The sequence below is a fragment of the Lacerta agilis genome, chromosome 10 (genome assembly GCF_009819535.1).
Source record: "Lacerta agilis isolate rLacAgi1 chromosome 10, rLacAgi1.pri, whole genome shotgun sequence".
Taxonomy (NCBI): Eukaryota; Metazoa; Chordata; class Lepidosauria; order Squamata; family Lacertidae; genus Lacerta; species Lacerta agilis.
In genome coordinates, this window is record NC_046321.1 from 20,566,688 (window position 1) to 20,583,005 (window position 16,318).

At 44.5% G+C, this 16,318-nt stretch overlaps 1 protein-coding gene across 1 annotated transcript; it reads left to right on the plus strand.

Moving 5' to 3' along the window:
- Nucleotides 1-7,668: 7,668 nt before the first annotated feature.
- MRPS33 (mitochondrial ribosomal protein S33) lies at nt 7,669-10,571 on the plus strand. The gene is made up of 2 exons (XM_033163043.1): nt 7,669-7,933; nt 10,416-10,571. The coding sequence occupies exons 1-2, from the start codon at nt 7,716-7,718 to the stop codon at nt 10,519-10,521; spliced, it is 324 nt and encodes a 107-aa protein (XP_033018934.1). The 5' UTR covers nt 7,669-7,715; the 3' UTR covers nt 10,522-10,571.
- Nucleotides 10,572-16,318: the final 5,747 nt, after the last annotated feature.

Below are 16,318 nucleotides of genomic sequence, written 5' to 3' on the forward strand. Positions count from 1 at the left end.
CTCAGTGACCCTTTTGATCCTTGTCTCACACAATGACTCAGTTAACATGAAACTATGAAACTAAGCTAAACCATGGCTTGGTATGCAGGTTCCCACAATGAAGATCACAGCCATAACACTCCTCTTGCAGTCCTGCCGCTGCCATGCTACCAGGACTAAGCTAGGGTTTGGCTCAGTGTTACAAGGGGTGATATGATAGCCATGTTCAAATATATAAAAGGATGTCATATAGAGGAGGGTGAAAGGTTGTTTTCTGCTGCTCCAGAGAAGCGGACACGGAGCAATGGATTCAAACTACAAGAAAGAAGATTCCACCTAAACATTAGGAAGAACTTCCTGACAGTGAGAGCTGTTAGGCAGTGGAATTTGCTACCAAGGAGTGTGGTGGAGTCTCCTTCTTTGGAGGTCTTTAAGTGGAGGCTTGACAGCCATCTGTCAGGAATGCTTTGATGGTGTTTCCTGCTTGGCAGGGAGTTGGATTGGATGGCCCTTGTGGTCTCTTCCAACTCTATGATTCTATACAAGCCATGAGCCGTATCTAAGATTTGTTCTTGGCTTTGCTGATTGTGGTTTTTTTTCTGGGAGAGGCAGACACAAGTCTGAGTTTGGATGTAACACTATGTTAAGCCACAGGACCAGGTGAGGAGCACTGGCTTGGACTTCACTCAAGGAAGGGACCTGCTCATTTGATATGGTTTAGCTTAGCAATATTTGCAAACTGGGCCACAGAGAAGCCTCCTGGAAAAAAATGGTGTAGCCTGGCTGGCATGAGAGAGAGGCACCTTGACCATACTTGCAGATCCCCCCCACCCACACACAAGTGCTAAAAGCTGAACACAACATACCACTTAACACCTCTGATGACTCAGGGGGCTGCTACTAATTTTGAGAGACTATTATCTTCCCAGGGTGTTACCTATGGATTTCTGTTTTTGTTTTTTACACTTGGACAAACACAGTTAGGCATAGATAGCTGCGTTTCTTCAGTCTGGAAGCCCATGATGAATGGGTGAGTTTCCAGGGGAGCTCTTAAAAGGGTAGTTGCTGCAAGAGTTTTATCAGCACAGTGCCAGATGTTTCCATTACGCCTTTTCTTTTCAGCATGCTCTGTCATTTAATTCCGTTTTGCAATAGTGCATGATGACTGAATCAATATGCTTTTGCCACTGATTTCTCCCACTCCTTAAAAAGAAAACAGCTTATAAAGGGAGAGGTGGAGGGATGTGTGTTGGGTACTAAATTGTACTGCATGAGCCTATTACTGCTTACTCAGAAGTAAGTCCCACTGATTTCAATGGGGCTTACTCCCAGGTAACTGGCGTTAGGGTTGCAGCTGAGCACGTCAACTGCAATGAATCTCTGTTGTTTGGGGATCCCTTAAGTCCCAGACATCCACCCATGTATTGCAGCACTTTCAACTCAGTTTCCCATTCTCAGCACTTTAGCTTCTGCATTATGTACACTACAATGCATAATGGGGTTTTGTGGGCCATCTAATGCTGTTTTGAAACCCCTGGAGAAATGTGTTCTGCGAGTTCCAAGTGCCCTTTCTAGAATTAAGATGCAGATCTTCCCTAAAATGGTTGGGAAGACTGATGATTCAAGTATCTTGTTGTGTGTGCCTATGAAATTGTGCATCTGAAGATCACACAGCACATAAGAATACTGCAACGTTGTTGTTGTGTGTATGCTGATCAAGCCCCACTCACTGGATCATCACCTTGTCATGGCGAGTGGGCTTGCATGTTCCTATAACCCTTGTAAGCTCTTCAATCTGAGCAGGCTAAAAGCAAAGAGTAAGGTTACCATAACTCCTGTCATAGAGCTTCAGTATGCCGATGACAACATAGTGTGCACACGCTCAGAGGATGACCTCCAAACCATCCCAAATATCTTTGCAGAAGCTTAGGAAAAGCTTGGCCTATCACTCAGCATCCAAAAAAAGTACCAAGTACAAAATAACCCCTCTGCAGCGCCACAAATGCAACTCAATAGTGTAACGTTGGAAAATGTCGATCACTTCTCCTACCTAGGCAGTTATCTTTCCACAAGGGCCAACATTGATGCCAAAATCCAGCATCGCCTGAGCTCTGCGAGTGCGGCTTTCTCCCGATTGAAGCACAGAGTGTTTGAGGACCCGGACATTTGCAGGGAAACCAAAATGCTTGTTTACAAAGCTATTGTACTACCAGCCTTACTATATGCTTGTGAAACATGGACCACTTATAAACGCCATCTCCAACTCCTTGAAAGATTCCATCAATGGTGTCTCCGAAAATTTTTACACATCACTTAGGAAGACAGGAGAACTAATATCAGTGTACTGGAAGAAGCAAAAATCACCAGTGTTGAAGCAACGATTCTTCAACAACAACTTCGCTGGATTGGTCATGTTGTCCGGATGCCTGATGATCGTCTTCCAAAGCAACTACTCTATTCCGAACTTAAAAATGGAAAACATAATGCTGGTGGTCAGCAAAAGAGGTTTAAAGACTGTCTCAAGGCAAATCTAAAAACTGGAAACACTGGCCTGCGAGCGCTGTAGTTGGAGAACAGCCTTTACCAAAGGTGTCATGGGCTTTGAAGACAATCAAATTCAGGACGCAAAGGAGAAACGTGCTAAGAGGAAAGCATGCTTGGCAAATCTACACCGTGATCAACTCCTGCCCGGAAACCAATGTCCCCACTGTGGAAGGACGTGTGGATCCAGAATTGGCCTCCACAGTCACTTATGGACTCATTGTTAAAACCATGTTTATGGAAGACAATCTTGCTCGGCTACGAGTGATAGAAGAAGAAGAAGAAGAAGAAGAAGAAGAAGAAGAAGAAGAAGAAGAAGAAGAAGAAGCTGATCAAGCAGGCATTCTGTCATGGGATCTGCAGAGCCATGTTCATGATCTGGATGAAATTATAGAAGATGGCAACACTAATGCAAACATTAGTTCTTTCCTTATGTAAACTTTGCTGCTCATCAATCCCAAAGATTGCCAGACAGATAGCAGAGAGATCAGTGTCTGCTGCCCACAAATACACCCCCTCTCCCAAAAAAACCCCCAGCCTTTATCAGCAATGGTAGTGGCCGGAACAGTCATTAATCTGTTTGTCCATAGTGGCATATAATAAATTAACAGTAGAGCAAGCAGCTCATGAGCCTTGGTTGCAGCATCAACAATCACTAGAAAGCCTTGTGATGATGCCAGGAATCCTTCCCCCCCCCCCCCCGGAAGCTGTCCAGAGTAGCTGGGGAAACCCAGCCAGATGTGTAGGGGGGAGTATAAATATGATGATGATGATGATGATGATGATGATGATGATTTTATTATCCTCGATGGGGAATGCCTGTAGCTCAGAAGTCAAGCCCATGCTTTTCAAGCAAAAGTCCCAGTTTAAATTCCCAGCTTTTCAGATCAAGGTGGGAAGGATCCCATCTAATCCCTGGGAAGGGGGATTAACTGTTAAACCACTCTGGGCATTGTAGTTCTGTGAGGACTAGAAGTCTCCTGACAACGTCCAGCACCTTTTTCAAACTACAGTTCCCAGGGTTTTGAGAGGGAAACCAGGACAGTTTAATGTGGTATAATGCTGCTTAAAATGCATACACTATACACTATGTGGCCCATGCAAGAGAGAGACAGATTCCACAGGCAATAACGCTCCACAATGAGCACAGGCATTTAAGGTCCCCACACCATGAATATATAGCAGAAGGTCATAAATGCAGATACCCATACCAAAGTAACCTTAAACTATTGTTCTGGGAAGCAGCCAGTCTTCAGTTCCCTGGTGGAAGTGGGAAAACAGAAGGGAGAGCAAATGGGGCCCCCAAACCATTTATTGCTTTATGAATTATACAAAGCCTCCTCCGTTCTGCCGAGAAGTAAACAAGGCACCTTGCGCAAATGACGTTAGCTCTTTTGTTTACTGGTGTGGCTTTATGGGCCACACTTTGCCTGCACAGCGCCCACCCGCCTGCCGCCTTTGTGAGCCACTGTGCTACCTAATAAAAAGCAGCAAATAACGCTATCAACACATAATGCGCTCCAGTGACAAGGCTCTTTTATTTTATTTTATCCCATCCCATGCTTCTATTGAAACAAACTTTCGGATTTGTCTGCAACTGTTTTGAAAATAAAAACAGGAGCACTTGTTCCACACTTTTCAGTACCTGCCAGTTTTACTTTGCGGGTAGGGAGGTGAACATCAGTAGAACTCCCTGTGTGCAGAACATTCTTGTGGCATCAAAGATTCTGCCCCAAATTTGAGAAGGCCCTGTCTTCCTGAAATATTCTGTTTTGAATCAGAAAATTGGACTCGTTTTCAAAGTTACAGGAAGTTCCACGGCTTTTCCTGGAAAGACAGGCAGGCTGTGGCAATAAACATGGGGTGCTCTAGGAATGGGATACAGCATGGGTAGGCAAACTAAGGCCCGGGGGCCGGATCCGGCCCAATCGCCTTCTAAATCCGTCCTGCGGATGGTCCAGGAATCAACGTGTTTTTACATGAGTAGAATGTGTGCTTTTATTTAAAATGCATCTCTAGGTTATATGTGGGGCACAGGAATTCGTTCATTTTTAGTTTTATTTTCAAAATATAGTCCGGCCCCCCACAAGGTCTGAGGGACAGTGGACCGGCCCCCTGCTGAAAAAGTTTGCTGACCCCTGGGATACAGACATAACTCTCAGCCTCAATGTCTCTCCCTCTCTGAGGAAGGACCCTGTAAAAATCTAAGGCTGCCCACCTAAGGCTGTGTGGTATCTTGCACTGACTGACCCTCAAATTAATGTAAAGGAGCAAAGTAAGGATCTGAATACCAGTAGAACTGTTTAGATTAAAAGGTATGGGGAAAATAAAAAGGTCCTTCTCTGGCATCAAAATGATCAAGGCAGACACCCAGTGAGCTTCTTCAGGGAAAGCATTCCACAATGGGGGCACTACTGATAGGGTCCTTTCCCTTTCCACCACAACAACAGAACCAGAAAATAGCCTGTTGTGAAGATCTTGGTGTATAGAGTGGTCTATGGCCCGCTGAAGCCAATAGGGATCACTCCTCCCATGTGTATGATTCCTACTATCCATTCTGAACTCCTTACATTCTTACGCACACAGGTAAGGATCAGCGGCATAGCTGTCAACCTTTCCCTTTTTTTGCGGGAAATTCCCTTATTATAGCAGTGGGGAACAGCAGGGAGGGTTGACAGCTATGACAGTGGTACTATATTCTGGGGCATTTCCTTCCTAGTAAGTGCTGCGGATAGAATTGCATCCCAACAACCTGATCCTGTGGGCATTATCCAGGCACAGGCGTGTGCAGAATGGGCAGTCTCCACTTGCAAGCCTAGGCATGTTTGCTCAGAAGCAACACGAAATGTGTCCAATCGCGGGGTCATACTTCCAGGTAAAATGTGCAGAGGGCGTTGTTGTGGTTGTAACACTCTTAATAATAATAATAATAATAATAATAATAATAATAAATCAAATCGAAGTGGTTGAACCCCACTGCGATTAACGGAAAGTGCAGCTGGATCCTGTGTCTATCGGAAGCAATTCCCACTGAGTTCAGCAGTGTTTGCTCCCAAGTGCATAGGATTGGAGCGTAACAAGTGTGCACCCAGATTCCCATCTAAACCCACAGGCTTTGGACTGTTTGTATGAACAGCATCCCGATCCTGTGCAGAGGCAGGCACGTGTAAACAGAAAGCCCCATTGGGTTTCTAGTCCTCTGTAAAGTGCATACAGGAGTGCCAGCCGGCTTGACCCCCTTGGCTTTAATAGGCTTAGGTGCGCGCCATAGGATCTTGGCTACTACACGGCACAAGTCCTGCCAGCCGCCTAGCTGTCACTTAAGGACTCGCTGCTGAAAGAGGAGCCCCGCGAGCCTCTGGGTTCCGTACGCTGACGTCACTCCCGGGCCCGGCCGAATGGCGGCATCCTTTGGGGATACGGCGCACGCGCGTGCTCACCTTCCAAGGTTCCCCTCGGCAGCGCCTTCCGCTTTCGAGATTTTGCGCGCGGACCCGGCCGGAGCGTTTAGGAGGAAGCACGCTTCCTGCAGACGGAGGAGCGCTTGGGGCAGGTGAGATGCGGGAGGGAGCGCTTTGCAAAGGGTCGCTCCGTGTGGACGGGAGCTGCTTTCATTTCCCCGGCAGGGTTGTGAGCAAAGCCGTTTGCAAGCTCCCGGGAGAGAGTCGTGGGTACGGAAAGCGCGCTTGACGCTGCTGCTGGATCTGCCTATATCCCCCCTGCCTCCGCCTTGGAACTGGGTGCATTTAATTTCATTTCCTCGGAGCGAGTCACATCCGTGCGCGCTTCCTTACGTTACGCTAGGCTGAAATCCGTACGGATTGCGATGGGATCTCTGAACTGGATGGGGTTTGCTCTCCAGGAAGCGCGCTCAAGAGTCCAGCCTTGCGTCGGAATGGTTAGGATCCGTTTGCCGGGAACAGATACAGTATAGGTTTGCAACCCGACGTGCCCTTCCCGTGAGATTAAACCCGGCTAAGCACAGCGAGAGATAGCAGTACTTGTGAGCAAACGCGCCCAGGCTCCTCCTGCAGCTTCTTCCTCCTCCTTGACCTTCCCTCCAGCTGCATTTCTTCCCAAAAGGTTCACCTTTCTTTCCCTAAGAAAGAAACTTTAAAGAAGTCCCTGCTATATCGAATCCTTGTACTGGGGCTGGTGAGAGATAGAGTGCAATTGAAACAGCATCTATAAGGCCACAGATTCCAAACCCCTTTTCAGTCCAGGGGCCACTTTCTCTTCTCAGCAACTCTCCAGGGCTGCATGCTAGCAATGGGGGCAAGCGCCCTTGGCGAAAGCAGTTGGAACAACCAATACAAATTTTGCCTTTCAACAGTGTGCCAGTTTCTTCACACAGTCTCACTGTCTCGCACACCCCTCTTGGTCCTCCATCCAGAAAAGCAAGAAGCATTATGGCCATATCTGCACTATACGTTTAAAGCACTTTAAACAGCTATGGCTCCCTCCAAGGAATCCTGGGATATGTAGTTAAAGGGTGCTGGGAGTTGTAGGAGACAATCTAACTACAGAGCTACAGTTCTCGGGTCGGTTTAACAATCAATTCTACCCAGGGAACTCTGGGAATTGTAGCTCCATGAGAGGAACAGAGGTCTCCTAACAGTTATCGGCAGCTTTAACAAACTACACTTCCCACGATTCTCTAGTGCCCACCATGACACTCTAAAATGATCTCATGCTGCTTTAAATATATAGCGCAGGTGGGCCTATAAAAGTTAAAGGCAGGCAAAAGAACTCAAGGATGTAAAGAAGGGCCAGTACTATGGGACAAATAGATGCAAGTGCTTAGACTTCTTTTTAGTTGCTGGGAGTATGAACTAGGGGGCTACTCCAACCTGGGGTCCTAGCAAATGATCAGATTATATGATGGCAGCTGTCATTCAAAGCATCTGGAGGACACCAGGTTGGGGAAGGCTAGGCTATGCCAATGGCTTAATGGAAAAGGTAAGTTTTGAAGGTCCAAAATGTTTTAAGAATATGAAGGATTAATGAGAATCTTTAGAAGAAAAATATTTAAGTTGCAAGGCACTTTGTATGTTCTTTTGAAATAGAGATTGGAAATGGAAGTAGACGTTTGATTGAAACGTACTCTTGGCTTACTAGACTGTCACTACTGCAGCCTTCCCCCATTTCTAGTGAGGAGGTGCCCACAATTCCACGCGCCCGGTTCATGCTTGGAGATGTCGTCCAATCTTTCCTACTACGCTTTACGGATGGCCCACTTGAGCGCTCGGATATTTGGAGAAGTGGCTCGCCCGACTGATTCGTCGTCCATGAAAGTCGTGAAGCTGTTAAGCGAGCAGCCCTATGCGAAACGGAAGGAAGTTTATGGCTGGTATCCTCCGCACAATACCTACCACAACCTCATGACGAAACTTCGCTTCTATGGCCTCTACAGGTGATCCAGGCGAGGGGGTGGTGATGAAGGGAGGATGGGGGACTGAGAGGAGAAGGTGGCTCCTTAAAATCTACAGGTGGTGAAGGTGGTCTGAGCCTGCTTCTTTGCTTCAGGCAGAGAGGAAGGAACCATGTGTTTTGTGTGCACAAGATTCCGAATTCAGGTCTTTTTGGTGGAATCAAGAGAGGGGAACCTTGTGCCCTCCAGTTTTTTATTTATTGATTCATTTATATACCACTGAACTACAATAATCAAAGCATTTTACAAAGATAAAATACAAAAATAAAATAAAATCAGTTAAAACTATAAAATCAAACATCCATTAAAATGCCTACTGAATTAAAGAATTCAGCCCAGCAGGGAGGGGACTTGTCTGACTTCAACTGCAAGGGAGTTCCATAAAACTGGACCCACAACACTGAAGGTACCTTTATTGCGGAATATGAGCCACGGTTTCCTGTTTTCTCTGTTACCAGGCCAGCGTCTTCCAAACAGCATTTTAAGCCATGAAATCTAACCCTTTTTGACATAATACTGGCTTCAAATTGCTTTTTGCGTAATAATAGACAGTGCACGCTGCTATTTTTCAATCCAGTACAACAGCCATCCAGGTGCTCTCTGTTGCTGGGGAGAAAAATGTCACAGCTGCCCATTTCACAGGAGGGGATCCCTTTGGCACAGGAAAGATGTAAATTACACACTTGGCAAGCACCTTTCTTTAGCAGGTCTCTTACTCAGAGATGCCTGCTTGGGTTCACGATCTCGCTTTTTAGAAATGCATTTGGCTGCAGGCAGATAGTCAGTAGGCATTTTATGGGGGTGGAACAAAATCACGGCCCGAAAGGTACTTCATGAACATCTAACAATATTAGCAGCTTGACAAAGCCTGAGGCAAATGACATTATCTCGCTAATGGACAAGTAGAGAAACTCAGAAAGGTAAATCAAAATTAAAGCTCTAATTCAGTTCAAGGCTCTTTAATCAAAGTTGGCTTTATTAAAAGGCTTACTCTGATCCTATGAAGTGTAAGCAGAATGCTTCCTGCAGCCAAACAAGACACGTGAAGCGATTTCTCTCCTGGGTCTCATTAAAGCTCCCCCCCTCCCTCAAAACTTTTGCATGATCCCTGGCAGTTTTAATAATACCGCATTGACAGAAGGGTACAAGTTTCAATAATGTGTTAAGCGGAAAAACTAAAAGGATAACTAGTGAAGGATAAAGAGTACTTCACAGGAAATCTCTTTTCTTGGCCGCAAGGTGAATTTGTATTGCTCTTAGCCGAGGCATTTCTGTGAGTCTTTACATAGTAGGCCAACCCGTTATTGTACCTTATTGATTCCTGAAAGGCATTGATCTCAATTTCCATTTTATGAAAGTATGTTCCTAGTCCTCATAGTTGTGGCTTGAAAATTGCAGACTATGGTCAGTAGCATTGCTGCCATTAAGGGTCAAACTTAAATATTTATGCTCTATAATAATAATAATAATAATAATAATAAATTTTTATTTATACCCCGCCCTTCCCAGCCAAAAACTGGGCTCAGGGTGGCTAACACTAATTAAAATCACAGCAAAAACATAAAAACAATCAATTTAAAATACAGATTAAAATTCAAAATTCAAAATTAAAACTGCAGTCTCATTTTCAAATAGCCCACCAATAAAAGAATGAAGCATAAGTATCAAACAGAAACCAACCCAAAGGCCAGGTGGAACAGCTCTGTCTTGCAGAAAGATGCCAAATCCCGCAGGGCCCTGGTCTCTTTTGATAGACTGTTCCACCAAGTCAGGGCCAATACTGAGAAAGCCCTGGCCCTAGTTGAGGCCAACCTAGCATCCTGGTTGCTCGTGACCTCCAAAAGATTATTATTTGAGGACCTTAAGGTCCTACACGGGACATACCAGGAGAGGCGGTATAAGTCTAAGAAGTTGGTTTTATTAGAAGATGGGTGAGATGTCATCTTCTTACACATACTTACTTACCTCTTCAGGTCACCGTTGAGGTTATAGTCTGGTTCACACATGATGTTAAACCATGGTTTGTTTGATTGATCGTCCACACCCTCTCCAGCAGCTTAACTATGGCTTGTTTGCTGCCACAAACCATGATTTGAAGCCAGGGTTTGTTGCTGGTATACGAACCTTGGTTTACTTTTTAACAATGACTTGATGCAAATGCAACACCATTCTTTAGCGATGGCTTGACTGGGCCATCCCACCGGAGATGTTCTTGAAGCGTCAAAGGCAAAACATCCAGAAAACAAACCCAATCTTTTCACAAAACAAGCTATTTCATGTAAGAAAATAGTGCAGCTATGTTTGAACACTACGAGGCAAAATGTGCAGGCGTTCTCATCTATTTAGTTTGAAACTTGCCTGCTCCCACCTTTCAATTATGTTCCAAATCCCACCCCCTTAAAAAAAATCCCTGCAGATACCAATGCTTCGGTGCTTTTAACCAGCTTTGTTTCTTTCATTTCAGAGATGAACATGAAGATTTCAAAGACGAGATGAAACGGCTGAAAAAGCTGCGCGGGAAAGGACGCCCTATGAAAGGAGAAGGAAAGAGAGCGCTGAAGAAGAAATAACACACTTGTTACAGTAGATCTTGTATTTAATAAACACGTATTGGACAGATGGTGACTGTTGACTAGACTTTCAGTAGACCAGGGAATTTATCTCAAGATGAGGCATCCTTTGCAAACATCTTGCCCCATAAGGAAGGGAAAGGCTGTAGCAGATTTATCTGCACGACCCCGTCAATTTTGGTGGTGGTGATAGCAAAAAGAGGGTGGATTCACTCTGCTGGGGTCAGCAGAGGGGGTGTCCTGAGGACTTGCGGCCTCCCGAGGGTGGGCCAAGGATGAATGTTGCCCACAGGAGCCAACTCCTAGGGACAAAGTTCCCTCCCCCCCCCCCACAAAAAAAGATATTTGAAGGGGCCAGGCCATAGTTGACAAACATTGCCATTCAAATGGTGTGCATGCCCCACGTATTGTGATCGATTATGCAGGGTGGGGCTTACCTGGGCCCTCCCAATATTTTATTCAAGTTGCCACCCCGTCGTTGCCCTTGAGCAAAAAATAGTTTAGCTAGCCGGTCCTGTTTAGTATTATTATCAGTGGTGGTAGCGGAAGTAGTATTACAATTTGTTACGCCAAGTCCCCAGGGCAAATTGCAACAATTAAAACACAACACAAGGATATTATTAAAGCACATGCCCCCCAAAGGATCCTGGGAAATGTAGTTTTTAGGGTGCTGAGAATTGCAGCTCTGTGAGGGGTAATCTTCAAGCCCCGTGATTCTTTGCAGGGAGGGATGTGTGCTTTGGTGTGTATGCTGTAACTGAGATAAATAGTACAAGGCAAACCATGATGACAACGTTTTATGGATTTTAAAAAATAAACCTAGAAGTTTACTTGGAAGTTTCAACTATTGGGAGTCAGAAACACTTGCAGGTTTGCTAAAATCACCCGGCAGAACCCAATTACGCCAAGTCAGCAGAGCTCATATATTATCATGTAAGCCGTGGGCAGGGACTATGTCGTTTTTACATCTTTGTGCAGCACCTAGAGAATATTTTGTTCTTTATGAATAATAAAAGCAAGAGCTGGCGATTCTCTTCTATTCCTGGGGAATGTGGTCATATTATATAACATTATCAGAGTTACGTCTGAGTGCAAGAGTTCATTGTTCCATGGAAAAACCATGACTCATGAATGACCCAAGATTATCAGCAAAAGGGTCATTCAGTGGTCACTAGGAATTTTTGTTTTGTTTGAGCCAGCTGGTATTGTAATTTTTAAATGTGCTGTTTGCAAAGCCCCTGGCCTTAAGGCAGGCATAGGCAAACTCTGGCCCTCCAGATCTTTGGGACTACAATTCCCATCATCCCTAGCTAACAGGACCAGTGGTCAGGGATGATGGGAATTGTAGTCCCAAACATCTGGAGGGCCAGAGTTTGCCTATGCCTGCCTTAAGGTGTGCCCTCACACACTCTTCATTTGTTCAGGGCGGCACAATAAGGCATACTTGTTTATAGGTAAATATGTCTAAATGCAGTTTTTTATCAGAAAGTGTTTTAGCATCCGTATAAGGGTGCTTGGGCTTATAATGCATTGTTTGTATTTTCAGAAGGGTTCCAGATTTTTAAAACAACGCAGAGAGCATAAGTTAGGCACTCCGGGTCTCATTATTTCCAATCACCTGTTTGTTTGATTTTCACTTTACGATTTAGCTGGAGTACTCAAGGGTATGCAGTACCAGCACCTTCCCCCCCCCCCAGAATTAAAAAAAAGCACTGGTTCAAAGTGTGGCACTTAATCTAACAACTTTATGGTGACTAAAGGCACCTTTTTTCTAGAAGAAAAGTTGTGGGTGTGGAGAACTGAACTGGAAAATGAGAAACAGAGAAACTGAAAATGGCAGGTTTGCCAATTCCTATTCATAGCCAATCTGGGTCTCTCTGGCAGTGGCACATGCCCATGAACATTACGAGTCACAGCTTCCCACCTTACCATCTTTCTATAGTGAAGCTGTGGCAAACCAGCTTGTCACATCAAATGCAATGTGCCACTTAGCACTGTAAGTATGGAAAGCCACAGTGAAATGTTCATTGCCAAAACTCTGCTTTTCTGGCTTTTAAAAAGTCACGTTACTACTGACTGACTAGTGAGTCGTAAAAAGGAGGAGGATGGATTTGGCTGAATTGGACAGAAACTGCCTTTAAAGTGTGGACTGATCTAACAGGAACGATCTCCTGAGACCCAAAGGTCGTTCTCTTACAGCTTGAAGCACTCAGAGCTATACTAGAGAAAGCACTATTACGTATAGTATCAAGATGGCTATATGGGATTGGGGAGGGTAAGCTTGGGTGAACTAATAGCTTTTCCATAGCAACCTTTGAGGCGGGAGGAAAGATATTAGAACAAACTTCTCAGTTGACTAAGAACTGTGGGTTTATATCCATTAGGCTGTTTCCTTTGTACACTTGACTGTACTTTTGTCCGACTCACTGCTCTTAAAACTAGCTGTAAATATTTGATGGGGTTCATTTTAATGCTACCACAGCTGGTTATTGTTGTTTTTATTTGGCTTTTCAAGCAAGAAACTTTGTAATAAGCCACAGAGAAAACAGCAGCACGCATAGCCGATAGATTCACAGCCAGGGGTTGCAAACCACGGCCCTTTTCAACAAGGCGGCCATAGTTTTCCAACAGTCGCAGAATAAGCAAAAGTCCAACAAGGATTGCAGTAGTTTTCAAACCATCATCAGGCACATTTAATTCTGAATTACGAGGTTTATTGCTACTTATAGCAAATTGTTCTCACATTCCTCACATTTACATGAGTGGTGTCTGTGCAGGATAGTGCTTCAGAGTTTGCTTGTTTCCTTCTATGGTGCCCCTGTTCCAGGATACTACCAGGCGGTAGTCATCCTTCTATTGTCAGTTTTCTCCCAAACACCATCTATGGTCAACAGGGGAAAGAGCACTCATCTTCTAACCAGAGAGCACTGCATTATACCTGGTGGACATGTGCTCTTCTGTAATGCTGGTGCAGAGCAATATTGAGGACCCTGTTACTGATGTTTTGCCCTACAGCATAGCTAAGAGCCAGAGATGATGATAGCTGTGGTCCAAGAAAACCTAGAAAGTCACAGGCTCCCCCCTGCCCCCATTTGTGTAGAACGTTGTGGTTTGGTGACACAATCTTGTCAGGAAATGAAGATGATGTAAGGCAACCAGCATCATTCGTGACTGATACATAAACAGCCTAAATCAGGTTTTAACTGCCATCCGTTGCTGACATAATTTATTTCAAAAATGCATCGCTATCCTGCTTTCGCTTTCCACTAAAGTGTCTCTCAAGGACACTTAAAATAAGAAGCAAACATAAAGGGGAAAGTAATGCAGTCGTTAAAATGCAAATTAACGAAACTTCAAGCAGTAGCAAAAAGTAAAAACACAAGGAGCAGCATTAACAATCAATATACAAAACAGCAGTAGAACCAAAAGCTTGTTTTAAAAGGAAACTTTTCAACTACTGGGGGAGCACAAATAAAGAGGAAGATAACCTAACCTCTTGGGCCATCGGGTGTGCCACATACAAGGTGTCGCCACAGAAAAATTTCTATCGGGAGTTGCCACCAGCCTTGCCTCAGAAGGCAACAGAACATCCAAGAACATCTCAACAGCTTATCTCCAGATTAATATAAGAGGATGTGTTCCTTCAAGCAGTTTGCTCCCAATCTGTTTAGGTTTTAATGGGTAATAACTGCCAGCTCCTTATTCTTATCATCAGAATGAAGCAGCACCCTTGCTGAGATGTGGTTCTTTGCTTCTCATCATATATTTTAAATATCTCAGGAACCACCAGCTGCTTGGTGGCACCATTACAGATTTTGATGCTGCTCACAAAAAAATGATCTGTGTGTCAAAGACCAAATGGGTTCATTACTACTTTGCTGTATGCCCTGTTCATATAAGTGTGTGTGTGTGTGTTCACCCAATGCTAAATGTTTGTAATCTTTGAGGAAACCAATCCATTGAATATGATTGTGCAATTTCCCACAAATTAAGAGCAAGGCCATCTTTATTTCAGGCAGAAAAATATCAACAAAAATTGATTTACCAGACTTTGTTGGTTTGCCTTGGGACACTATCGAGAGGGTATGAATTTGCTTCCAAGGAGTAGGAAAAGATTTCTCTCAAAAAAAAAAATTCTCCTGCCAATCCATTGGGGAAGTGCAGGTTTTCGGTAAAAGGATTGGCTAAAAAGCCTCTGAGAACTGGCACTCTGGAATGGTAGCACAGCATAATAAGGTTGTGAGGGGATTGGCTGGATGTGACCATTTGGAGGTCTGGATGCCCTCTTTGTCTTATGTCAACAGACAAGGGCAGTCACTTCAGCCCCCCAATTTGCCATGTTAATTTGTATAGGGATATGATAGGGAATACGGACTCGGGTGGCGCTGTGGGTTAAACCACAGAGCCTAGGGCTTGCTGATCAGAAGGTTGGCGGTTTGAATACCCACGACGGGGTGAGCTCCCATTGCTCAGTCCCTGCTGCTGCCAACCTAGCAGTTTGAAAGCACGTCAAAGTGCAAGTAGATAAATAGGTACCGCTTCAGCGGGAAGGTAAACGGCATTTCCGTGCGCTGCTCTGGTTCGCCAGAAGCGGCTTAGTCATGCTGGCCACATGACCCGGAAGCTGTACGCCGGCTCCCTCGGCCAGTAACGCGAGATGAGCACCGCAACCCCAGAGTCGTCCGCAACTGGACCTAATGGTCAGGGGTCCCTTTACCTTTTATGATAGGGAATGGAAACTGAGTCGCGTGTCCAGGTGTATGACATAATATAAGAAATGCTACACTGAACAATTTGCAATGAAGCAGTTGATTTGCTATAAGGATGGAGTGAGTCTGTTGTATTTCAATATTACCATGGTTTTGTTAGGTACACTATGGTACAAACAAAATAAAAATTCTCCTATGACCTACTAAAATTATCGGCAAAGAGTCTGGACCCAGCACAAAATGGTATCTTGGCAGGAAACATTACTTTTATTTTATTTTATCATTGGATGTTTTCAGGTTATGCCTCTTCAGGGAATGGGGGGAGAGAATCCAAGTAGCAGAAAGAAATTGCTGGTTCAAGAAGTCCGATTTCACCTTTCTGTTCAACTATCAGTCAGTCAATCATTTGTAACCGTTGTCACACAAGTACCTGAATTGGAACATATGCTGGACTATTTTGAGGGTCACTGAAAAGATTGGTTATGCTTTCACACACTTGAGTGGTCCACGCACCATTCTCTACTGTACTGTAACTCGGAAAGAGAATCTATAGATCTCTCCCAAACAGTTAATGCGTGAACTGCAGAAGTCATCTGTGGCTGAGTGATTTCCACTTCACACACTACAAGAGAGATGGAGAAATCAGAAATATGAGGCACTAAACTACAGCTGTCAACACATTGCTATTTAATCATGCTCCAGTACACTTCCAGCACTGCTGCTTGAAGCTGAGGACACATGGTATTGGCCACAATCCATAGGTATCCTGTAGTTTCTTGAAAAATAACTGGTGTTTGATGTGCTTTCCCTCAAATCAACTGCTCTGAAAACATATAATCTGTGGTTAAGCCAAGGTGTAAACATTTCAAACATCTGTTGTGCATGTGCAGATGACAGAGTGGTTGTCAAATGACATTTTGGGGTTGCAGGCACAGGGAAAGCAACCAGGTAATTAGGTGCAGCAACATAAAAATGAGAGCATCTCACTTACTGGGGTCTCGGGAATGTCGTGTGATGCCCTTTGCATGATTTTGCCGGAAACTGGAAGCCAAAGCGGCACAACCCCAGTAAGACAGACTTTGGTGAAG